We start from the raw sequence: 26702 nt of genomic DNA, 5'->3' as shown, positions 1-26702 counted from the left end.
CGCAAGAAACAATACTTTTCGCTGTATGTTAATACATGTGACAATAATAAATCAAATCAAAGTTTTCCACCTGGAAAATAATTTTTTGAGACAGATGTGCCTATTCAGGTTGGCCTCTCTCCTGGCCTTTGCAACTGGTCCTCACCCTCCTCGGACTCTCTCCCTTTGGGACCTGACAAGTGACCCAGGACAGCCTTTCAGACTGTGCTCCCAGCATTTTGTTCTGTGGGACTCCTAGGTCGGAATTTTACAACCTCACTCGGACGAGGCTCATGAAATCCCGCCCGTGACCAACGGAGAATTCCATTCTGTGAGCCTCGCCCCCCGATTCCAGGGAGGGTGGGCCATTAAAATCCCGGCCATAATTTCAATAATAGTGATCAATCCCAGTGGTGCTGCTCGGCCAATCAGATCAGCCTGCAGATCTTGATAAGGGACTTCCTACACAGAGTATTTAATGACTGCAGGGCAAGCATCAAAAGTGGCTCTGCGCTGACTTTTTCGATGATGGGGAAACACTGTTGTCTGAAAAATACAGCTCAAAATATTATTGCTCTTGAGTGAGACTAATATGACAATACAAACAGATACCTGGGAATCTCCAGTAGCCAATGCATTCCTTCCCCCAACCCGATCCACCATAAAGACAATGCTACTATTCTTACTTTTTGGTGAGAAGGGTGAATCTTGTTTCTCCTTTACCAATGTTCCGAACCAGGAGTGTTTTCTGAGTGTTGCATTTGACAGGACACATGGAGAAATTTATAAAATCTGGGAAATCCAGGATAGCACGTGCACCAATAGCTTTTACAGGCACCAAAAACTTCTCCCGCTCTGTGACACAGATCAATTCATGGATATAATCCTGAAAGAATAAAACAGCAGTCATGGAATTGGTTATTTGATTCTTCTCCACAAGAGTTGCTAATTCCACTAAAGTGGCAAATTGAAAAATCATACGTAAATTGGAGATATCAAGAGAAACTGTAAATACACAAAAAATAAGTGAATGGAGTCAATGTGATTCTGGGAAACACTAATTTTTATTAATACCACAAAATGTCAGAAGTCATCAACAAAAACTTCACAATGTCACTGCAGGGAATTTGTCATAAAATGCTTTGTCAAAGTTGTCTTGACTGTTAGTTTGCTATCTTATTAAAAGCAAAATTGTTCTGAAAAGTGCAAAAAGGTAGTAACCTTCATCAAAAAAAACCTATTAAATCAACCAAATCTTCTGCTCATTTCAGGCCCAACGTCCTCCTTACTTTAGCCCTTCACATTCTCATTCTGAATGCAAGCTTTGACTCATATAAAGACCTCTGACAATAGTGAGAAGCTGATAGCAAATATTTCATCAGTGAGGTTTAAAACAGTTGCTGACTCACTCTGAGCACATTTTGCACGGCTTGCACAAACCAATTTCACTTCCAAAATCTTTGGCAAGCAAGTTTTAAAATAGGTAGGTGTGAGCCATGGACTTCACCTTCATTACTACCACAGTTTGCATGGAGAGAAAGCAAAGTCAGAACCTCACCATCAGGCATCTGCTCGAAAAAATGTACCTCTAATGCAGTAATTTCAGGATTACTTCCAGTCCCACTTGCTCGTGAGCATAGAAATAGAATTGAACAATTGAACACATGGCTGGATAACTAGTGTAGGAGGGAGGGCATCAGAGGGCAGCACAGACAAAGCATAGGCAAGCATCAAATCAGATCAGAATAGAGAATAAAGTTAAAAACACAGAATTAAAGGCACCCGCTCTGAATAAAAAGGTTTGATTTGAATACACAAATAAAGTAAATTTGAATGCACAAATGAGGTAAATGGATATGATTTAATTGCCATTACGGAGGTGTGCCTATAGGGTGACCAAGACTGGGAACTGAATATCCAAGGATATTTGGCATAGACCTGGCACTAAATTGGCACTAATGTTGCGGAGGATGAATTTTTGGAATGTGTACAAGATGGATTTCTGGAGCAGTACGTTGAGCAGCCAACTAGGGAACAGTCCTATTTGGATTTAGTTTTGTGCAATGAGGAAGGGCTAATTAATAACCTTGCTATAAAAGAGCTTGTGGGAAATAGTTACCATAATATGACAGAATTTAGCATTATTTTTGAATACAATATAGTCTATTCTGAAACTAGGGTCCTAAATCTGAAGAAAGAAAATGACAGTATGAGAGATAAATTGGCTACAGTGGATTGGGAAAATTCACTAAATCATTTAGTGGTAGGCAGGCACTGGCTGGCTAGTATTTTTTAAAATCCTACATGGTGCAACAGATATATACATTCCTCTAAGTCACAAATACCCAGAGGGAAAGGTAAATCAACTGTGGTTAACAAAATAAGTTAAAGATTGTTTTAGATCAAAGGAAATGGCTTGTAAGGATGTCAGAAAGAATGGTAAGTCTGAGGATCAGAAGCAATTTAAAATGAGCAAAGGAGGACCAAAAATGATTAAGAAAGGGAAAAGAGAAAATGATTGCAAAGTAGTGAGGAACATAAAGGCAGACAATAAACGCTTCTTTAGGTACATGAAAAGGAAAAGATTAGTGGGCCCATTACAGGAATTTATAGTGGAAAACAGGGAATGAAGAAACTAAAGCTACTTTGCGTCCGTCTTCACGGAAGAAGATACAGAAAATCTCCCAGAAATACTAGGGAAACAAGGGACTTGTGAAACTGAGGAACAGAAAGAAACTAGTACTAATGAAGAGGTAGTATTCGAAAAGTTAACTGTATTGAAGGTTAGGAAATCCCCTGGAGCAGATGAGTTTCATCATACCAAGTGTTAAAGGAGGTGGCTCGAGAAATAGTGAATGCACTGGTGGTTATCTTTCAAAATTCTACATATTCTGGAAAGGTTCCTGTGGATTGGAAAGTAGCAAATGTAACCCCTTTGTGAAGGGAGGAAAAGGCAGAATGGAGATCTACAGACTTGTCAGTTTGACATCAGTAGTCGGGAAAATGTTGGAATCCCGACTGTGCAAAAGGAAGTCATTCGGCCCATCGGGTCTGCACTAACCCTCCAAAAGAGCATTTACCATGGTTAATCCACTTCACTTACCCATCTTTGGACACTAAGGGCCAATTTAGCATGGCCAATCCACCTAACCTGCACATCTATGGACTGTGGGCAAGAAACCTGGGCACCCAAAGGAAACCCGTGCAGACACGGGAGAGACCGTGCAAACTCTACACAGACAGAATCAAACCGAGGTCCCTGGCACTGTGAGACAGTAGTGCTAACCACTGCCACCATGCCACCCTATTCTATTATAAATAAATTGATAGCTGGACATTTTGAAAGTAATGGTACATTTGGGCAGAGTCAACATGGATTTATGAAAGAAATATCATGTTTGACAAACTTGTAGTTTTTTGAGGATGTTACTTATAGCATAGATAAAGAAGAACCAGTGAATGTTGCGTATTTTGATGTTCAGAAGTCTTATAATCAGATTCTACACAGGTTAGTAAATAAATACGATTATGAGAAATGCACTATCACAGATTGAAAACTGGGAAATGGACAGGAATAAATGGGTCATTCTCAGGATGACAGACTTTTACTCGTGGAGTACCGCAAGAATTAGTGCTGAGTCCACAGCTGTTCAAAATCGATATAAATGATCTCGATCAGCCAAAACGTTGTCCGATTTCAGGAAGAATTTAGATGTAGCTTTTGGGGCTAAAGGGATCAAGAGATGCGGGAGAAAGGGGGGGGGGGGGAATCAGGATATTGAATTCGATGATCAGCCGTGATCAAAATGAATGGCTGAGCAGATTCGAAGGGCTGAATGACTTAGTCCTGCTTCCAGTTTCTAACCAAATTTAATATTTCTAAATTTGCTGATGGCACCAAACTAGGTGGGAAATCTAAGTTTTTGTGAGGAACATGGATACAGGCTTCATGAGGACTTAGACAGGTTAAGTGGATGGGCTAGGATATGGCAGATGGAATATAATATGAATATAATGTGAATAAGTATGAAGTTATTAACTTTGTCATTAACCAGTATTGTTGAAAAGAAGAGACACAATTAAGCTTTTCGTCTTGCACTCATATGAGGATCGGTTGAGGACTCTGGGTCTGTACTCGTTGGGAGTTTAGAAGGATGAGGGGGGGATCTTACAGAAACTTACAAGATACTGTGAGGCCTGGATAGAGTGGACGTGGAGAAGATGTTCCCACTAGTAGGAAAAACTAGAACCAGAGGGCACAATCTCAGGCTAAAGGGACGATCCTTTAAAACAGACATGAGGAGGAATTTCTTCAGCCAGAGAGTGGTGAATCTGTGGAACTCTTTGCCGCAAAGGCTGTGGAGGCCAGGTCATTGGTGTCTTTAAGACCTAGATAGATAGGTTCTTGATTAATAAGAGGGTCGGGGTTATGGGGAAAAGGCAGGAGAATGGGGATGAAAAAAATATCAACCATGATTGAATGGCAGATCAGACTCGATGGGCCGAGTGGCCTAATTCTGCTCCTATATCTTATGGTCATCAGGACACTTCACAGGAATACTGGAAAAAGAGGAAAACAAGAATTTATAATGCATAAAAAGGGAATGTTGGTTGGTTGGCAAGTAATAACATTGACAGTAACAGTGAAAGACAGTCACCAACAATCATTTTTGGTGAAGTAGCACTACTCACAGGCTCCAAAAGATTAGCTGATTCATAGGGTACTAAAATTGCCAATAATCCACGACAAGTACCATTCGGTTCTGCAGCGATGGTTAAACCATGTGTGAATAGAAAGTGTCCCAGCACTCAAAGGAAAAACAGCACAGAAACCAACAGCCAGGAACTACATGAGGGGCATCTCGTTACACTGGTCAAGTAGCAGGGCGGGAGATTTAAGCAGACGGCCAAAAATGGGAATCAACTTCTTGGCCCATTTCTTCCTGATGTAATCAGCCACATGCCAGGGGTTGGGGCCGGTAATGTCGGGGGGTTGGGGGCGGCGGGAAGCATGTCAACCAATCTCCTAGTATACTGGGAGATCAGCGCATACGCAGCGGCATCCTCAGCAGTCTGATGCCGGCCTCTCCAGCAAGATTTGTGCCCCACACCCCTCCCCAACAGGCCTGATGGCCTCTGTGTTGCGCAGAGGGCCGCCGTAAATTTATTTCACTAAGCTCGCCCAAAAAACCTCCCGCTTTCCCGTACATTGGGCACTTTGAATTTATTTGGGAAAATCGTGCCCGAGATCTTTCTGTTCTCCACAGCTCCTGCTATTGGTTAGACTGACAAAGCATCCAAACAGGACCACAACAAAATTCTTGAAGCAATATAAAGCTGTATTTAAGAAACCAGACTGCCTCCGTAAAATTGTCCCAGACTGGGTGACGACTTTTACCAACTCGCGTCTTTCTTACATTCATACATACGCATATCCCTCTCTCACTCGCGCCTCTCTCTCTCACACACACACACACACACTCGCCCTTCCTTTCCTGAGGCCTGAACCCACTCCCCACACCCCCATCTTCCTAAGGCAGTGGACAGGGAAATGTCTTTTTTTTTATTAATTCGTGGGATATGGGTGTCGCTGGCTGGCCAGCATTTATTGTGCATCCCTAGCTCCCTTGTTCAGAGGACAGTTAAGAGTCAACCACATTGCTGTGGCTCTGGAGTCACATGTAGTCCAGACCAAGGAAGGACAGCAGATTTCCTTCCCTAAAGGAATTACTGAACTAGATGAGTTTTTCCGACAATCGACAATGGTTTCATGGTCATCATTAGACTTTTAATTCCAGATATTTTTCATTGAATTCAAATTCCACCATCTGCCGTGGTGGGATTCAAACCCGGGTCCCCAGAACATTAGCTGAGTTTCTAGATTAATAGTCTAGTGATGATAATACCCCCACAAGGCCATCACCTCCCCATATGGATGTTGTTCCAGAAGGTATTTGATAAAGTCCCACATAAGGGGGACATTGTGCTTGGAAGAAAAATATTTCTAATACTCTTAAGAGCGATATTGTACATGGGCCTCAGGAGCAGCCTCCCAAATGTATTTAAATAATTTTGGTGAATCATTCAGGTAGCTCTGCAGCTATCTTGGGTCCATTGCCAGCAACTCTGCCCACCATGTCCCAGAGCAGGCTAAGGAACATGAAGGTAATCCTGAAACCTGTTATTTTACCTGGTTCAGGATAGCATCTCCATGCCCTATTAGCCCCAAGTCAGAAAATCCAAGCCTAAATATTTAATGATGATTTGACATTATTGGCAAGTGTAGTACAGTTTGGCAAAATTTAATGATCCAGATTTCCAGATTAATTGAAAGGCTTATTTTTTTAATCACTTCTTGGCAGTATAATTTAACACAATTAATCTTTGAGACAGCTCCAAAAGACAATGCCAAACAGACAACATTCTAAAACAGACTAAATTCCTTTAATGTACACAAAAATTTGACCAAACATTGATCGGGGTATTCAAATTTCTTTTGCATTAAAAATGTTCCATTATTTACATCTATGTCAGTAGCTTTATGATGTAAATACGCTATTTGGCCATTATTACCTCATTCAGCTATGACAACTGCATGCATTATAGTCATTGAATATTACCATCTGGTGGTACACAAATAGAGAGGCAATTCTGAATCATGATAAATAGTTTAATTTTAGTAATTAAGATGTGCTAGCCCATCATCCATGGAATAGCACAAAGAGAATCAAGACAAAGTGTAGTGTTCAGCTTAAACAGAGCTCGAACACAGAAGAGACAACTGGAAGCAGAAAGGAGAAGGGGGAGGATGACATGAGAGAAGAAGGGTTGGTGGCCAGGTCAGAAGAGCAAGATGAGGATGGAGAGAGCAGATGTAGAGAAACTACCGCATCAGGGCGGACTGGAAGGAAGAAAAGGAGACAATCCTTCATTGGTGGGGTCTAGAGTCGGGCTGGGTTCACATATGCACAAATCGGCATATCCCTTTGGAGAAGTAAAATACCTCTTTGCATTTGGTCCCGAGAAATCTTTGGAAGAGGTAAGGCACCCTTTGGAAAAGTTAAGTGAATATAAGTAAGCACTATCTGCGCACAAATGCAAAAGCATCCTGTCTGGATGTATCACAACTTGGTATGGCTCCTGCTCTGACCAAGAGTGCAAGAAACTACAAAGGGTTGTGAACGTAGCCCAGTCCATCATGCAAACCAGCCTCCCATCTATTGCCTCTGTCTACACTTCCCTGCTGCCTCAGAAAAGCTGCCAGCATAATCAAGAACCCTTGCACCCCGGACACACTCTCTTCCACCTTCTTCCGTCGAGAAAAAGATACTAAAGTCCGACTTATGAACAACTTCTTCCCTGCTGCCATCAGACTTTTGAATGGACCTACCTTATATTAAGCTCATCTACACCCTAGCTATGTCTGTAACACTACATTTTGCACTTTCTCCTTTTCTTATCCCCTATGTACTCTATGAATGGTATGCTTTGTCTGTCTCGCGCACAAGAAACAATACTTTTCACCGTATACCAATACATGTGACAATAATAAATCAAATCAAATCACAAATGATTGGATCTGTCAAGCTGTCAAAGAGCTACCCAGTTGTCAAGGAACTGTCCAGCTGTCAAGGAACTATCAAAGAGCTGCTCTACTGTCAAGGAATTCTCCAGCTGTCAAACCTGCCGAAGTTATCCTGGAAGCGTCAAAGTTGTCAAGAGTGTCAAAGCTATCCAAAAAGTGTCAAAGCTACCAAGGAACTGTCCAAGGGATCTAGCTGAGTTGACATGAATGTGTTAAGGGCAAAATATGGATGTGTGGGGGGCATGAGATGATATGGGACCATGGTGGTTTGGTGGAGGAACACAAAATTAGCACAAGAGTTGGGGTCAACAAGATTGGTTGGGGCATGGGTTGGCATAGGAAGTATGTGGGGGTGAGGGCTGGAAGAATGTTTTTGGTTTTATTATTAGCTTTTATTTATTCAAACACAGTGCTACAGCACAGAGGCAGCCTTAGTGCTAAGCCTGCCTCCGCACTCAGAAGCCTGTGTATTTGTTCTGAGGTCACCTGCTCAGACTCCTGTTTTAGTCCATCTGCAGTCTCATTAACACCAGTCAAGTAGCCTTCCATCATCCATGTTGTAGCCACTGGGGAAGCATTCTAAAGGACTACAAGGATAGGCAAAGCTACAAGAAAGACAGGCATTAAGGGAACATGCAAAGGTGATTAATTTATTTGAGTATGCATTAAGCAATCAACGAATTTACAAAAAGGGCTGGAATATGTATTTTCTACTTTTTATTTTTGTATTGTTAGAAGGAGAACGATATGATAGTCTATGAAAGAGGAAGTATGACTGTTGGTGAATAGAGCGAGGTGGTTGAGGTTACTGGCATCATTCATGAATCATTTAATCATGTAGATTCTGGCTCGAACAAGATTTCCTACATTATAGCTTTCAAAATCACAGAAGTGCTACAGCACATAAGGATGGCATATGACCCATCCTGCCAGCACCAGCTCTCCAAATGAGCATTATGACTTAATGCCATTCCACTTCCTTTTCTCCTAATCTTTGCACATTGTTTCTATTCAAATAATCATCTAATGCCCTCTTGAATGCCTCGATTGAACCTGCTTCCACCACACTTCCCACTTCCAGGCAATGCATTCCAGACCCGAACCACTTGAGAAAAAACATTTTCACACATCACATTTGCATCTTTTGCAAATCACTTTAAATCTGTGCCTTGTTCTTGATCCCTATCTACTCTATCCAGCCCAGTCATGAATTTAAGCATCTCTATCAAATCTCCTTCTTCACTCTAAGGGAAACAGTTCCAATCATAACTCAAGTTTCTCATCCCTGGAACCACTCTTGTAAACCTCTTCTGCACTCTTTCCACTACGTTCACATCCTTCTGATAGTGTGGTATCCAGAACTGTATGAAGTATTCCAGCTGAGGTTAAACTAGTATCTTGTACAAGTTCAGCATAACCTCTTGACTCTTTTACTCTATGCCTCTATTAATAAAGCCAAGGGTATTTTATGTAGCATTAACTGCTCTCTCCACCTGTCCCACCACCTTCAACGATCTATGCACATATACACCCAGATCCCTCTGCTCCTGCACACTCTTTAAAGTTGTATCTCCTTATTTGAACTGGTCTCCCCATGTTTTTCCTGTCAAAATTAATCACTTCACATTTTGCTACATTGATCTTTGCTTGTTACCATCAACTTGTCTATGTCCTTTTGAAATTCCACACTGTTCTCCTCACAGTTTACAATGCTTCCAAATTGTGTGTCATCCACAAACTTCAAAATTGTCCCCTGTATACTGAGATCTAGATCATCAATATATATCAAGGAAAGCAAGGGGCCCAATGCCAATTTCTGGGGAACTCCGCCACAAACCTTTCTCCAGCTGGAAAAATAACCATTGGCCACAACTCACTGTTTCCTATTACTCAGCCAATTTTGGATCCACGTTGCTACCGTCCTTTTTGTTCCATGAGCTGTAACCTTTCTCACAGGTCTGTTGTGTGCCACTACATCAAACACTTCCTGAAAGTCCATGTATGCTACTACATCAACAGCATTACCCTCATTGACCCTTTCTGTTACCTCTTCAAAAAACCCCAGCAAGTTTGCCAAGGTCCCAGATCAGCCCTACTCCTCCTTTTTACCATCATTTATTATTTATATGCCTATTGAACACTTTGGGATTCCCCTTTATGTTGACTGCCGGTCTTTTTTCATAATCTCTCTTTGCTTCTCTAATATGGGACTGCTGGCATCAAATCAGCATTGCACACACACTCATGTCATGATCTGCCTGCTCCACATGCTGCTGATGTGCTTTAGGTGCACATGCACAACCCATTTAGCAGATAAGACTGCTGCACACTTCCCGCCACATAGTGCCTAAAGTATGAGCGCAAACCAGCCCAATTACCCATCCAGTTCCATCTTTAATTTTGATTCAATCATAACAATTGAAATACTTTTCAATAAACGTCAATCCAAATTCACACCTTGTTTTCCTCAGGCACGAAAACGAGCTTGAATGTGGTGGTCATGCCAGGTGCTACTTTCAGACCCACATCATTAGGACAAATGATTCTGAAGTACGGAGAATCCTCCTGGATAACTTTAACCATCCGGGGAACCTGAAAACATATTTCATTAAATTATTGCAAGGCAGAGAATTTTTTGAAAGCAAAATGGTTAAAAGTTGTTCACAATTAGCTGCCATTTGGTTTATATGTGTGACTACTAATTCACAATGGTGTGACATCACACAAATTCTGTAATTTTTATTTCTGAATGATTTTTGCCCATAAATTAGCATAATTTTTGCACAATTCAAAATTGGTCATGAACAATCTCATTGCAGTTTCTTACAAAATATTCATAACTTCACAGATTTCCTTGTTTCTGACACATTTGGATTATGAAAATTAAAATATAGTTCAGTATTATACATACAAGAAATAAACATGTTATCAGCCAGTATCCTTGTCTCTGAGACAATGCCAGTGCACTCTATCAGTCTGCCGAGCCAACAGAAAAACAACAGATTACTTTAAAAATGTTAATTGAATGGCTCACATAAGACATCACAAAAACAAACAGTGGCAGACAATGTAAGAATGAAGTTCCTGTGGTTTATGGAGTCCACATTACAACCAGAAAACCATTTCTAATACACTTATATCTTGAGATGAGCATATTAACATATTTAGCTGAGATGATTTTCAGCCAGGTGTTCTGGATCATATTGCTTCCATCAATTGTGTGCATTCAAATTTCCCATTAAAGTGGAGAATAGAAACCCTACAAAGCTTTGGGAGACTTACCTCCAGGAGGTATATTCCAACATACTGAACTCCATCTGGTACCTATACATATCCTCCTTCCACTAGGATTCACTAGATAGCAACTAAGCCCTAGGGCAGGTTGCATTTGCCTGAGTCAGGAGCTCAGACGAGATAGGGAGGCCTGGAAATCAAGGTAAGAACATCTGAGCAGAGTGGTAATCCAACTCAATTGTCACTCCATCGGATAATCTCGCCTCAAAGAACAATTTCCTAATTGCAGGAATCAATTTGCTGAACTTTCGTTAGACCCCCCTCTAAGGCCAGTATGCCTTTCCTGGGTAAGGAAATCAAAACTGTGCAAAATACTCAAGATGTGGTCTCACAAGGCCCATACAATTGCAATGCAACAACTTTATCCTTATACTCCAAGCTGTTTATAAGGAAGACGTTTGTTTTTTGCTTGCTGTACATGCATGTTAGGTTTTGGTGAATTTGTGTTCAACAACACCTAAGGTCTCTCTGGAAATGAATATCCCCCCGTCTCTTGCCATTTAAAAAAAATCTGCTTCTCTATTTTTCCTTCCAAAGTGGATAACTTCACATTCCTACATATCATAAACTATCTGCTGAAATCTTGTCCACTTTTTGCTGCCTCCCATTTTCCCATTCTGATTTCAGCAACTTGGATATGTTACAGTCGATCCCCTGATCTAAGTCATGGATATAGATTCCAAATAGCTAAGACAAAATACTGATGCATTCAGTACTCTACTGCTTATATTAAGCTAAAATGACTAGTTTATTCTTACTGCCATATTTTGGTCCATTAACCAATCATCAGTCTATGCTGATACATAACCCCAATTCCATGAGTCCTAATTTTGTGCGGCACCTTGTCAAGTGTTTTTTTAAAATCTCATAACTGGTGCAAAAGAGTGCCAAAAGAAGCCACAGATCAAAACAACTTAAAACCCACACAGACACGGGGAGAATATGCAGAGTCCGCAAGACAGTGACCCAAGCCAGGAATTAAACCTGGATCCCAGATAATAAAATTACTAAAGAAAATATATTTTAACTGAATATTTTCAAATTCCTTCCTTCAAACAAATCCATTAGAAATCATTGTGCAATATAAAATTACCAAACAAACAGCACCATTTCAGCTCTCAATTTCCAATAAAACTATTCAGACAAAAATCTGCAATGAACAACTGGAATATCCATCATCAGCACACAACAAGAAGTCTACAGAACAATGAGGGCCCTCAAAATTAATTAAATTAAATGACTTTAAACTCCAAATGATTATCAGATGTTGCTGATGAAATTGAAGAATAAAGGTCTTGCAAGGGAACATTGGGGACCATTTTCAACTTCACTACCTGGGTGATAACTAAGTGGAGTGGAGTATATAATTCATCCAATTTTAGTAAAAAGTCTCACAACACCAATTTTAGTTGCATTCAAACTACAAGATGCACAAAAAATACATGCAGATACTCAATGTTAAGTAATATACAGGCCCCACAGAGTAAAACAACAAATTAAGTGCAGGAGGAACAGAGCTTGCACCAATATTTCTAAGAAATGAACATTTTGCACTACATAATATATGTGCTTAATCTTTCAAGGTTATACATTTAACAAACTGACATTAATTCCATGAAATTAATAGAAATGCTTAAAGGTGAGATTCCAAGAAACAAGTGACTTCTCCAAGTGGATTTAAGCAATTCATTGATAATTTCCGATGTCAATTAATTGATGAGTGATTTTTACGATAATGAAATTGGGAGGATTGTGGATGACAGAAATCAAATAGGCATGGATGATTCATTTAACTGAACACAGTGCAAATTGAGTTTTGAAAAATTCACACATCATCTTCTGCCAGCACAGCGTTTTGGGAGTTCCTCATCATCTACATCAATAGTACAGGGACCTTCCTAATCATGTACAGATAGTCTTTCCCCTGAACTGCAAGGTCATTTAGCAGGCCACAGAACAGTTGCACACTTTGGATGCTTCATATGGTATATCACACCTTGAACAATGCAGGCTCTAAAGTCAAAAGCAGCGCAGCGGGCTGTGAGAATTGCTCCCGTGATCTTTTTTTTCCTTCTGAAGTCAGCAGCTGTTTGATTTATGTTGAAGATGTTGTCTGCAGTGTTTGGTTGATCATATACGCAGTAAGAAGTCTAACAACACCAGGTTAAAGTCCAACACTTTAACCTGGTGTTGTTAGACTTCTTACTGTGTTTACCCCAGTCCAACATCGGTATCTCCACATCATGATCATATACAGGCAGGGCACAGACTTGCAGAATGGCCAGATGAGAGGGAGACCAAGAGTTCTCTTCTCACTGTTGCTCACTGACTGTGACTGGCCCACAATGGAAAAGTCGTTTATTTTTAACTAACAGGTTAGCCAGCTATCACATGACCTTTATTCACAATCCAGCCAGGTCTGGGAATCCTCCATTCCAGGGGCATTGTTTGTGTGCTAATTACTTACTGTAGTGAGTAGTCTGAATGATCTAGGGTGGAGAACGTTCTCAGCTGGAGCCCATTGTCTAAACTTTAGACTCTAAAGAGATCAGATTATATGGTCACTGGAGCGCCCTCTCATGGGTTTTTGTCCAAAGTAAGAAGTTTAACAACACCAGGTTAAAGTCCAACAGGTTTATTTGGTAGCAAAAGCCACACAAAAAGCCAATTAACCTGGTGTTGTTAAACTTCTTACTGTGTTTACCACAGTCCAATGCCGGCATCTCCACATTTTGTCCAAAGTCATGAGTTAAACTCGTCAGTCTACATCCATCTGAATGAACAGATTATGCCTCAACGTCTAAGAGTAATTCAGGGGATCGGCTATCACACTACTTTAAAATGATTATTCTGGTGTTCTTCTTCCAGACAGCACAGCCGGAATTTTACTTCCCACCTGCCGTGGGAATCAGAGTGGGCGAGGGACAGACCATGGAAAGGTCGGTTAACCTCGGGCGGGATTTTACAGCGTCAGGGTGAGCGAGGCCATAAAATCTCACTGCACATGTCCTTTCTGATAGCTTTGCTATTGCGAAGTGTTATGTATGTTGGCGTAGCCCCTTTAAGGGAATGGGCCATGTGATTCTGGATGTGGGGTGAGCTGACCGGGTAACACCCTTAGAGGGCAGTTGTCGTTAGTAGTGTGGAACGAGTTGATCGCAATAAAGATCTGCATTCCCTGACACTGGCTGTGGAGTAGTTCTTGATGGGACCCCTCGGAACTAGGAAATTTAACACTAAGTGAGGCCATGTAAATGCCTGACCATTGTAAAAACTGCTGTTTAGGCCACTTAAAAAATACTATTGTCAGTCTTTTTAAAACCTATCCTGTGGTTTCAGTCCACTCAATAAATAGTCACTTTGATTCAAACAACATGGTTTTATATCAATGCCCACATGGGAAAGCCACTTGTTTTCTGGAATCCCACTTAGAAACATTTCTACTAAGCCCATTCAATAATAACCCCACTGCCAGTTTGCTAAATGTGTTTCTTTTGTAGGTTACACCCATATTATGTAGTACAAAATGATTCATTTCTTGAAACTAATGGTCCAGGTCTTGTGCCTCCTATATCTATCCTATTGCTTTACTCAGTGGGGCCTGTATTTACATAAGAACATAAGAAATAGGAGCAGGAGTAGGCCATCTAGCACCTCGAGCCTGCCCCGCCATTCAATAAGATCATGTCTGATCTGAAGTGGATCAGTTCCACTTACCCGGCTGATCCCTATAACCCCTAATTCCCTTACCGATCAGGAATCCATCTATCCGTGATTTAAACATATTCAACGAGGTAGCCTCCACCACTTCAGTGGGCAGAGAATTCCAGAGATTCACCACCCTCTGAGAGAAGAGGTTCCTCCTCAACTCTGTCCTAAACTGACCCCCTTTATTTTGAGGCTGTGCCCTCTAGTTCTAGCTTCCTTTCTAAGTGGAAAGAATCTCTCCACCTCCATCCTATCCAGCCCCTTCATTATCTTATAGGTCTCTATAAGATCCCCCCTCAGCCTGCTAAATTCCAACGAGTACAAACGCAATCTGCTCAGTCTCTCCTCATAATCAACACCCCTCATCTCTGGTATCAACCTGGTGAACCTTCTCTGCACTCCCTCCAAGGCCAATATATCCTTCCGCAAATAAGGGGACCAATACTGCACACAGTATTCCAGCTGCGGCCTCACCAATGCCCTATACAGATGCAGCAAGACATCTCTGCTTTTATATTCTATCCCCCTTGCGATATAGGCTAGCATCCCATTTGCCTTCTTGATCACCTGTTGCACCTGCAGACTGGGTTTTGCGTCTCATGCACAAGGACCCCCAGGTCTCTTTGTACAGTAGCATGTTGCAATTTTTTTCCATTTAGATAATAATCCAATTTGCTATTATTTCCTCCAAAATGAATAACCTCGCATTTGTTAACGTTATACTCCATCTGCCAGATCCTCGCCCACTCACTCAGCCTGTCTCAATCTCTCTGCAGACCTTCTACGCCCTCCACACGATTCACTTTTCCACTTATCTTTGTGTCGTCTGCAAACTTTGTTACCCTACACTCAGTCCCCTCCTCCAGATCGTCTATGTAAATGGTAAATAGTTGAGGCCCCAGTACCGATTCCTGCGGCACGCCACTAGTTACCATCTGCCAACCAGAGAAGCGCCCATTTATTCCGACTCTCTGCTTCCTGTCAGATAGCCAATCCCCAATCCACGCTAACACCCTTCCCCCAACTCTGTGTGACCCAATCTTCTTCAGCAAATTTTATTTCTCATTAAACATCTTCACAAATTCTTTGTGCATCTTGTGGTTTAGATGCAATCAAAATTGGGTGCATTCTACAATGAGTGGGGGATCTGCTCCTCCAAGCAGCATAATTGAAAATGACCCTCAATTTTCCCTTGAAAGACCTTCCCTCCCAATTTGACCAGCAGTGTCTGCCGATCATTTGCAGTTTTGAGTGATTTAGTTGCACTGAAGCTGAGTGTCCTGCCTATTCATCATGTGTTGATGTTGGATACTCTGGTTATTCATTACAAGTTCATTCCTAAACCATCATGCAAAATACTGAATGATTTTTTAAAAAATCATTAGCGGATCTTTCTTGACAAACCCACCAGAGCTCTTTGAGGATATAACTGGATTAGTTGACAAAGGGACAGATTTAACATGCCTGAAGATGAGCAAATTCTTTAATAATCGGAGATCGCATTTAGTTTAGAGAAATACAAAATCATTAAGCCGGAGAAGAGAAAGGAAGTACAAAATTAATGTGAAGAGTCTACAGAAAATAACAGGAGTGAGTTTTCATGGAAAACACTTAAACCATCAACACAATTTATATCAATGGTGACAAACATAAACTGAATCTTATTAGATATAGTAATTAAACACAAGTTCCAGGAACTGAAAGAAATAACTTCAGTTTATATAGCACCTTCTCACATCCATTGGAAATCCCTTTACAACCAATGGATTTTCTTTTTAAATTCAGTCACTGTTGCTACTTAGGAAAATACTGCCAATTTATGCACAGTGCATTCCCACAAACAGCAAATAAATGAATTACCAAATAACCTGGCTTGGAGTGAGTACTGGTCAGAACACCAGCAGAATTTATGGGTAAGGCTGGCTGGACATTAGTGACTCAATTAGATTTTTACATTAATCAAGCAGTTCTCATGGGCATTTATTTCTAAATATCATATTTTATTTAATTCAACATCACAATTTACTGTGGCAGGATTTAAATAAATTCCCCATGGGTTGCTGATCCAGTATGATAGTCGATATAGTACCATATTAGTATATCTTTCTACAGCTTCTCAGCTTTTAAAAAATATGATGGGAGGAAAGTACGAAGGCAAAGGAATATAATTATTACAAATCTTGCACTAATTTTCTATACACAAACCCTACTGCCCATTCTAAAAGCTTTCAGTCAAGATTTGCTGGTAGTAAAAAGTTGTATTAATTAATTCAAATTTGATATGACAACAGTCACAAATGGAGAATCACAGAACAGAATGATTACAGTACAAAAGCAGGCCATTCAGACCATCAGATCTGCACTGGCTTTTGGAATAGTAATTCAGCTGGCCCCACTCCCTCATCCTTTCCCAGAATTTTGCACATTTTCGACCTTCAAGTGTTTATCCAATTCTTTTTGGAAAGCTAAAACTGTAGCTGCCTCTACTATCCTCTCAGAGTGCATTCCAAATCATAATCAGACCCTGCTTACGAAAACGTTTCTCATGGCATCTTTGGCTCTTTTGTCAATCACCTTAAATTGGTCTCTGGTTCTCAATACCAATGGGAACACTTTCTCTCTACCTGCTCTGTCATGATTTTAAACACTTTTATCAGATCAGTTCTCAAGCTTCTCTTCTCTAAGGAGAACAAAAGCTGGCCCGACTCCATCCTAGCCCGTGCCTCCCCAGAGTGGAAGTCCAACAGAGTGGCACTGCTGCCTCACTGCACCTGGGTTTGATTCCCGGCTTGGGTCACTGTCTGTGTAGCATCTGCACGTTTTCCCAGTGTCTGGGAGAACCGCGTGCTCTGGTTTCCTCCCACAGTCCGAAAGACTGGTTAGGTGCATTGGCCATGCCAAATTCTCTCTCAGTATACCCAAACAGGCACCAGCATGTGGCAACTAGGGGATTTTCACAGTAACTTCATTGCAGTGTTAATGTACGACTACTTGTGACACGAATAAATAAACTTTATTAAAAACTTTAACAATGGGAGGAGGCTCTTTTAAAGGGAATGGCTCTGCTGGGTCTACCGGTTCGAGCTTCCCACCTCCTTCACAAAAATGCAGCCTCTAGTCTTAGATATTGTTTATTGACGGTTTCCATTCATTTGGAAGCATTTTCCAGACATTTCATAAGTAATTAAATGATGTCTAACAATATTATATATTGTCTAACTCTATCCACCCAAGTCCAGATCGTTAATACAGATCAAGAAAGATGGTTCCAGTATTGACTCTTGGGGAACTCCACTACCTACCCTCCTCAAGTTCTAAAAGTAATTGTTCACCGCCACTCTTTGTTTTTTGTAACTTAACCAACTTTGTATCCACTGTCCCTTTTATTCCGGGGCTTTGCCGTTGCTGCTGCCTCTGTTTTATGGAATTTTATCAAACTGCTAAATATAGCTCAAGACACTTGGAAAATTCCCCTGCTTTCGAATAGTGGGATCTTTTATGTCAACGTGAGTGGGTAGATGGAAACCTGTATTACTGTTTGATCTAACAGTGCAGTAGTGTATCGAAGTAAAGCATTGATACATCCTTAAAATGTTGGATTTGGTTTGAACCCACAATTTATTGCCTCAGAGGTGATTGAGCCAAGGCTGACAAAAGATCAGAGAGGTGCAGACATAACTATTGTTCTGATGATAGTGCGGCTTGATATATTGTCTAACTCTTTCATTTTCAACAGAGTTGAGATAATTCAACATCAGGAAACCGTCACAATCGATGATGACATTGCCCTACCATTCCGGAAAAGCTAAAAACACTTATCTATGCTCAAAGTTTTGATTCTCCACTAATCCTGGCTGATGCTGTCAGAGACCGACATGTGAGTTAATGGAGGATCTTACAGTACAGTTTCTCCTTACAAGATATGACAGGCAACAAAAATATGATCCAATCAAAGCCCCTTCAAGCCGCACTATCATCAGAACAATAGTTATGTCTGCACCTCTCTGAACATTTGTCAGTCTTGGCTCAATTACCTCTGAGGCAATAAATTGTGGGTTCAAACCAAATCCAACATTTTAAGGACGTATCAATGCTTTACTTCGATACACTACTGCACTGTTAGATCAACCAGTAATACAGGTTTCCATCTACCCACTCACGGCGACATAAAAGATCCCACTATTCAAAAGCAGGGGAATTTTCCAAGTGTCTTGAGCCATATTTAGCATTTTGATAAAATTCCGTAAAACAGAGGCGGCAGCAGCAACGTCAAAGCCCCGGAATAAAAGGGACAGTGGATACAAAGTTGGTTAAGTTACAAAAAACAAAGAGTGGCGGTGAACAATTACTTTTAGAACTTGAGGAGGGTAGGTAGTGGATTTCCCCAAGAGTCAATACTGGAACCATCTTTCTTGATCTGTAGTAACAACCTGGGCTTGGGCGGACAGTGCACAATTTCAAAATTTGCAAATTGCATAAAACTTGTAAGTGTAGTGAACTGTGAGGATAGTGATAGACTTCAAGAGGACATAGGCTGGCAGAATGGCACGTGACAGGTAAAGTTTCACACAGAAAAGTGAACATTGGGAGAGTGGGATTTTATAAATAGGGGTACAGATTAACAAACCAAGGAGGCGATGATGGACATATATAAAACACTGGTTCAGCCTCAATTGAAGTATTCCTGGATACAAGACGTTCAGGAAGTAAAGAAAAGCAGGAAAAAAAGTAGGATGGCATCATTAAGGCCAACATTGAAGTGTTGAAGAGAGATGTCCCAGAGGGAGCAATGGACAGGATCTATGTGGCTCGGGCTATGGAACAAGATTGCTTGGAATTGTCTCTAGGGCCACTAACCAGTGTGAAAGAGGTGTAGGAATTATAGCTATAATGATAGCAGCTATAACGGACAACTTTAATTATCCAAAGAAAGACTGGGATAGTAGTAGTGTAAAGGGCAAAGAAGGACAAGAGTTCCTTGAGTGTGTTTGGGGGCATTTTCTACAGCAGTCTGTTTTCAGTCTGACAAGAAGGAGATACTGCTGGACCTGATTGTTGAGAATGACGTAAGAAGTCTCACAACACCAGGTTAAAGTCCAACAGGTTTATTTGGTCGCAAATACCATAAGCTTTCGGAGCGCTGCTCCTTCGTCAGATGGAGTGGAAATGACGAAGGGGCAGCGCTCCGAAAGCTAGTGACATTTGCTGCCAAATAAACCTGTAGGACTTTAACCTGGTGTTGTGAGACTTCTTACTGTGTTTACTCCAGTCCAACGCCAGCATCTCCACATCATTATACCTTGGGACACAGGGCACAATTTCAAAGTTGTGATGACGATGCAAAACTTTTATTTATTGTGAATTATAAGGAGGATGGTGTAGAATTTCAAAAGGACATAGACAGGTTGGTGGAATGAGCAGAGAGGTTGGCAGATGAAATTTACTGCAGCAAAGTGTGAAGTGGTTCATTTTGGTCGGAAGAATGCAGGGACACAATGGGGATGATCTTACCAAAAACGTTTTAAGTGCCAAACGAGCGTGAAAACGGGTGAGATTCACACTGTTTTTTGGCAGGAATTAAAAATGGGATCTTGCCTCATTCTGTCAAAAGAAAAGCTCAATCTGTTTTCTGCCAACAGGGAGAGGGGCGGGGCCTAAGCTCGCTGAAAGCTGGCAGAGGGCGCAATTGCGCATGCTCAGAACACACAAACCTGTCTGTCACCGCCTCCACCAGCTACTGCTGGCCTCCACAGCCAATCATCCCCAGGTTGTCCGATCCCCAAAACCCTCGCCCGATTGACACCCCCCCCCCCCCCCCCCCCTCTCCTCCGCTTTTGCATATAAACACAAATGAACAAATCCATAAAACCATAGAAAATTACAGCTCAGAAACAGACCTTTTGGCCCTTCTTGTCTGTGCCGAACCATTTTTTGCCTAGTCCCACTGACCTGCACTTGGACCATATCCCTCCACACCCCTCTCATCCATGAACCCGTCCATGTTTTTCTTAAATGTTAAAAGTGACCTTGCATTTACCACTTTATCCGGCAGCTCATTCCACACTCCCATCACTCTCTGCGTGAAGAAGCCCCCCCTAATATTCCCTTTAAACTTTTCTCCTTTCACCCTTAACCCATGCCCTCTGGTTTTTTTCTCCCCTCGCCTCAGCGGAAAAAGCCTGCTTGCATTCACTCTATCTATACTCATCAAAACCTTGTACACCTCTATCAAATCTCCCCTCATTCTTCTACGCTCCAGGGAATAAAGTCCCAACCTATTCAATCGCTCTCTGTAACTCAGCTTCTCAAGTCCCATCAATATCCTACTGAACCTTCTCTGCACTCTTTCAATCTTATTTACATCCTTCCTGTAACTAGGTGACCAAAACTGTACACAATACTCTAAATTCGGCCTCACCAATGCCTTATATAACCTTACCATAACACTCCAACTTTTATACTCGATACTCCGATTTATAAAGGCCAATGTACCAAAGGCACTCTTTACGACCCTATCCACCTGTGACATCACTTTTAGGGAATTCTGTACCCGTATTCCCAGATCCCTCTGTTCAACTGAACTCTCCAGAGTCCTACCATTTACCCTGTACGTTCTACTTTGGTTTGTCCTTCCAAAGTGCAATATCTCACACTTGCCTGCGTTAAATTCCGTTTGCCATTTTTCAACCCATTTTTCTAGTTGGTCCAAATCCCTCTGCAAGCTTTGAAAACCTTCCTCACTGTCCACTACACCTCCAATCTTTGCATAACCAGCAAATTTGCTGATCCAATTTACCACATTACCAGATCATTGATATAGATGACAAACAACAATGGACCCAACACCGATCCCTGCGGCACACCACTTGTCACAGGCCTCCACTCAGAGAAGCAATCCTCCACAACCACTCTCTGGCTTCTTCCATTGAGCCAGTGTCTAATCCAATTTACTACCTCCCCATGTATACTCAGCGACTGAACCTTCCTAACTAACCTCCCATGAGGGACCTTGTCAAAGGCATTGCTGAAATCCAGATAGACAACATCCACCACCTTCCCTTCATCCACTTTCCTGGTAACCTCCTCGAAAAACTCTAATAGATTGGTCAAACATGATCTACCACGCACAAAGCCATGTTGACTCTCCCTAATAAGTCCCTGTCTATCCAAATATTTGTAGATCCTATCCCTTATCACACCTTCCAATACCTTGCCCACCACCGACGTCAAACTTACTGGCCTATAATTTCCCGGATTTCTTTTGGAACTTTTTTAAACAACGGAACAACATGAGCCACCCTCCAATCATCCGGCACCTCCCCCGTGAATACTGACATTTTAAATATGTCTGCCAGGGCCCCTGCAAGTTCAACATTAGCTTCCCTCAAGGTCCGTGGGAATACCCTGTCCGGTCCTGGGGATTTATCCACTCTGATTTGCCTCAAAACAGCAAGCACCTCCTCCCCTTTAATCTGTAAAGGTTCCATGACCTCCCTACCAGTTTGCCCTATTTCCATAGACTCCATGCCCATTTCCTCAGTAAAAAAAAACATTTAGTATCTCCCCCATCTCTTTTGGTTCCATACACAGTCTACCACTCTGGTCTTCAAGAGGACCAATTTTATCCCTCACTATCCTTTTGCTCCTAACATACCTATAGAAGCTCTTTGGATTTTCCTTCACTCTGTCTGCCAAAGCAACCTCATGTCTTCTTTTACCCTCCTGATTTCCCTCTTAAGTAGCTTCTTGCACTTTTTATACTCCTCGAGCATCTGATCTGTTCCTTGCTGCCTGTACATTTCATACAACTCTCTCTTCCTCTTAATCAGTGTTACAATCTCCCTCGAGAACCAAGGTTCCTTATTCCTATTTACTTTGCCTTTAATCCTGACAGGAACATACAAACTCTGCACTCTCAAAATTTCTCCTTTGAAGGCCTCCCACTTTCCATTTACATCCTTACCAGAGAACAGCCTGTTCCAATCCACACTTCCCAGATCCCTTCTCATTTCATCAAATTTGGCCTTTTTCCAGTTCAGAACTTCAACCCGAGGACCAGATCTATCCTTATCCATGATCAGGTTGAAACTAATGACATTATGATCACTGGATCCAAAGTGTTCTCTCACACTCACATCCATCACCTGCCCCAACTCATTTCCCAATAGGAGATCCAATATCGCATCCTCTCTAGTTGGCACCTCTATATACTGATGTAGAAAATTTTCCTGAACACATTTTACAAACTCTACCCCGTCTAAACCTTTAACAGTATGCAAGTCCCAATCTATATGTGGAAAATTAAAATCCCCTACTATCACAACTTTGTGTTTCTTGCATTTGTCAGCTATCTCGCTGCTGATTTGCTCCTCCAATTCTCGCTGACTATTGGGTGGTCTATAATACAACCCCATTAATGTGGTCATACCTTTCCTGTTTCTCAGCTCCATCCATAAATCCCCCATGCAAAATGATGGTTCTTACACAGGTGTGATCAAGTCAGTTGAGGACAGCAGAGGTAGTAGTTGAAATTAGAATATGATAAATTGGAGATGTATTTTGTAGTTTTGCTTCATTTACTTTAGAGGTAAGAAAATACTTGTGTACTACCTTCTCTCAAGAGATAAAATGCCTCGTGTTAAAATCATGATCAAATAGATTGATTTAAATAAAAACAGAAAGAGAAGATTCTCACTCCAGATTTCCAGCATCCACAGTATTTTGCTTTTATTCAAATGTGATCTTCATTACATGCCTTCCTGTAAATATAAAAGAGACTTCCTCACTGTCTTTCTAAATCATCTCTGATTTTCCTTACCTGATCATGGTTTCGCAGAATCAGTGGTACCTCGTAGGTTTCACAAGGTTCGTAGTTCTGAAACGTAATTTCTGAGGGGAATGGCTGAAACATTGGCCTGTCAGTGTCCAACATGGAGAACTGAAGAAGGAAACAAAGCAAACATTAATCTCTACCAACTAAATGGCAATTTGTAGAGGTCTCTCTCTTTAAATGGAACCACAGATATTTTGCCAATCTTTCAGTCTGCTCTTAAAACAAAGGGTTCAATATAAACAGGTTCAATAAAGATTGGAAATATTCACAGATCTGACATTTTTAATCTCAGGCATCATGTTTCAGCAAAGCTTAACAATGATGGAAGTAAAATACAAAGTGTTCAGAGAAAAGATGGAATTTGTTCCAACTGACAAGATCTGACCAACTTTTATGACTTGGACATAGAGGGCCGAATTTTTCCAAAAAATTACTAAATGTCATTTCAGCCGAGAAAACCAGTGCTATTTACTCAGGCACATCCAGTGATAGCGAATCTGATAGCGATCTTCCCACACTTAGTTATTTTTTGAAAGGGGGGCAAGTTTTGCACCTATTTGGAGACGGACAGGGCCTAAACACAATGGCAAACGCAGCTTCACTGAGATCAGGGCATCATTTACAAAGGGCACGCCGATCTCAAAGTGAAAGTAAATACCCCCCCCCAATGATGGCACACAACCCCCACCCCCCGCATAGATCGCCAGCCTTATTCCCTCACCCCCACCCCTGAACATAGATCAGGTCCACCCAATTTGGCCCCTCTTTATCCCTTGGCCCCTTCAGGTCCTGCCCCCTTGGCACACTGGCAGTGCCAACCTGGCAGCACCAACCTGGCAGCACCTCGCTTGGCAGGAACCAGATTACATTGTGGCAGGGGAGCTGGGAAATCCCAAAGGGGATCCTCGCCAGCACTAAACACGCTAGGCCCCGCCCCTATGATTCTCTAGCTGCAATGTGATCTGTGCATGAGCGCATGGGGCCGGAGAATCAGTCCCAGAGGCTTTCCCATGTCTAGTGACATATGAGGCAGATAAAGCATGTGCTTATATCTGTTTTGATGGCTATTTTCTCTTGCAACAGGTCACCAGAGGCTATAGCTTGAGGAGTACTACTCCACTTCAAGCACAGCTGACTAGGAGATTCTCATACTCTTTTCATCGGTCATAGGAATATTAGCAGGAATTACAAGTTGATAATCAATCTGCTTGGCCACATTGCATAGTCATCAAGTCCTGAAATGGAACTTGAAGCCAAAGACAGGAATGCTATACACTGTGCCACAAGACCTCTCTGAACTATACACCTCATAATTTCCTGCACTGCATAGATGTTTTGTTTCTAAACACCAAACTGCATTAACATATAAAAAAGTTTGAAGGTATTTAAAGTACTCTTTGTCGGCCCAACTCCACTGCCCATTAAGATACAGGGTTGGATAGTTTTATGAACTCAGGCAGCCCTGGCCGCATCACCCAAGTGAATGCTGTTATTAAATGAGTTTAGGCAGTCAGTCCTGTCAGGTTATTCTACTGTGGAGTGCATCACTGATGATCCAAATTCTGTCATGATGGGCTGGATTTTGAAGGAGTCAGGGTGACTCCCTGGAGTGAAAATGGCAGCTGGAACCCAATTCCGGGATTCCTGACTCCATTCCCAGGGCTTCCGATTTTCAGGAGTGCCCTTTAAGGATGCAAGCTCAACTGGGTCACAAGCCCGCACCCTGCACTCCTGACCTGGCCGGCTCCATTGCAGGGATTGGCATGTTCTGTCCTCCACAATTTTCATGGAGTCAGCCCAGTACATTTCAAGGGTGCTGATTCATGGCATCTCAGCAGTGTCATGAGCAATTTGAATGGTCAAAAGGATCGCCTAATCCTCCATGCCAAGGTGTGTACCCCACTCACCCCCATGACCTCTCATGCCCCCATGCCAAGGTGTGTCCCTCAACTAACCCCATGAGTCCTCATGCCCCCATGCCAAAGTATTCCCTACCCACCTCTTATGGTGCCTCCTGCCAAGATATGGCACGTCCATGCCCATTTACCCATGATACATATAGGACTAATGAATCCTGACAATGAATAGTGACAGTAGGATGTGTTAAAAAAAACCTCTGAAAAGTAATTCATTGATAACTTTCCACTTTCATAATAAAGCTCCATTTTACGATAGGCCATCCAAACTCTTTAAAGCATCAGTAACCGAAACTGTAAGAACTTGAAACCTCTTTATCACACATTGTGCAATTAACAGAAGAGATCACAGGGCAAGAGTCAATCAAGTAATGTCTTCCCTGAGGCTCAGCTGTTTCAAAACACCGGTTGTCATGTAAAACAAGCTAGGCTAGTAACCACTGGAGTTTAGAATAAGAGACAGCTTGATTGAAACATAGAAGATCCTGTGGGATCTTGACAACATAGGTGTGGAAAGGATATTTCCTCTTGTGCGAGAATCTGGAACGAGGGCCACTGTTTAAAAATAAGGGATCATTCATTTAAGACAGAGACGAGGAGAAATGCTTTCTTTCAGAGGGTCGTGAGTCTTTGGAACTCTCCTCCTCAAAAGGCAGTGGAAGCAAAGTCTTTGAATATTTTTAAGGCAGTGCTGGATAGATTTTTGATAAGCAAGGGTGATAAATTATCAAGGGTAGGTGGGAATGTGGAGTTGAGGTAACAATCAGTTCAGCCCTGATCTTATTGAATAGCAGAGCAGGTTCAATCAAGGGGACAAATGGTCTACTCCTGCCTCTAATTTGTACGTTCGTACGTATGTCAAACATAAGTATCTCACAGCTTCAAAACACAGCACATTGTAGACATGCTGTTATGGATAAATTGAACCTGTAACTTCTTCAAAAAATATAATCTTAATAAATTAATATTCCAATCACATGCTCCAAATCTTTGTTTCTGCAATTCATCTTGCTTCTTTCCTCCTCATTAGTAATGAGTATGAGTATAACTAATGGCATATTTGAGATTTTGTTATGCTAACTGATGTTTAATCAATTCTCATATTCTTCCCTCTGCCCAACATGTAGCTGATGTTACTGAATAGCTGATGTTCTGCTAGCTTCACTACAAAACATTGTGGCTACTCTACATTTTGTTTATAATATTCAACAAAATAGAAGACTTAAAGAAAAAGCTGGAAATATTCAGAGAGGGGCAAGATTGCAGTAATTAGTTATTTGGATAGATATGCTGAAGTCTTTTTAAAATGGATCATGCACAAGACAGATTAAGTGGAGTAGGTCATAGAGAAACACTGGCTGAGTGACCTTTGTATTATAACATTGTA

At 41.5% G+C, this 26702-nt stretch overlaps 1 protein-coding gene across 1 annotated transcript in view; it reads right to left on the bottom strand.

Moving 5' to 3' along the window:
* Nucleotides 1-26702, bottom strand: part of LOC144493117 (hydrocephalus-inducing protein-like) — a 440489-nt gene that overhangs the window by 383938 nt on the left and 29849 nt on the right. Inside the window, exons 3-5 of the mRNA XM_078212019.1 lie at nucleotides 23385-23504; nucleotides 10022-10156; nucleotides 666-865 (exon numbers count right to left, since the gene is read on the bottom strand). Coding sequence (XP_078068145.1) covers nucleotides 666-865; nucleotides 10022-10156; nucleotides 23385-23504 — 455 coding nt within the window. The remainder of the gene's footprint in view (nucleotides 1-665; nucleotides 866-10021; nucleotides 10157-23384; nucleotides 23505-26702) is intronic.

This window comes from Mustelus asterias, chromosome 4 (genome assembly GCF_964213995.1).
Source record: "Mustelus asterias chromosome 4, sMusAst1.hap1.1, whole genome shotgun sequence".
Classification (NCBI taxonomy): domain Eukaryota; kingdom Metazoa; phylum Chordata; class Chondrichthyes; order Carcharhiniformes; family Triakidae; genus Mustelus; species Mustelus asterias.
This window is presented reverse-complemented; position numbering and strand designations above follow the sequence as displayed.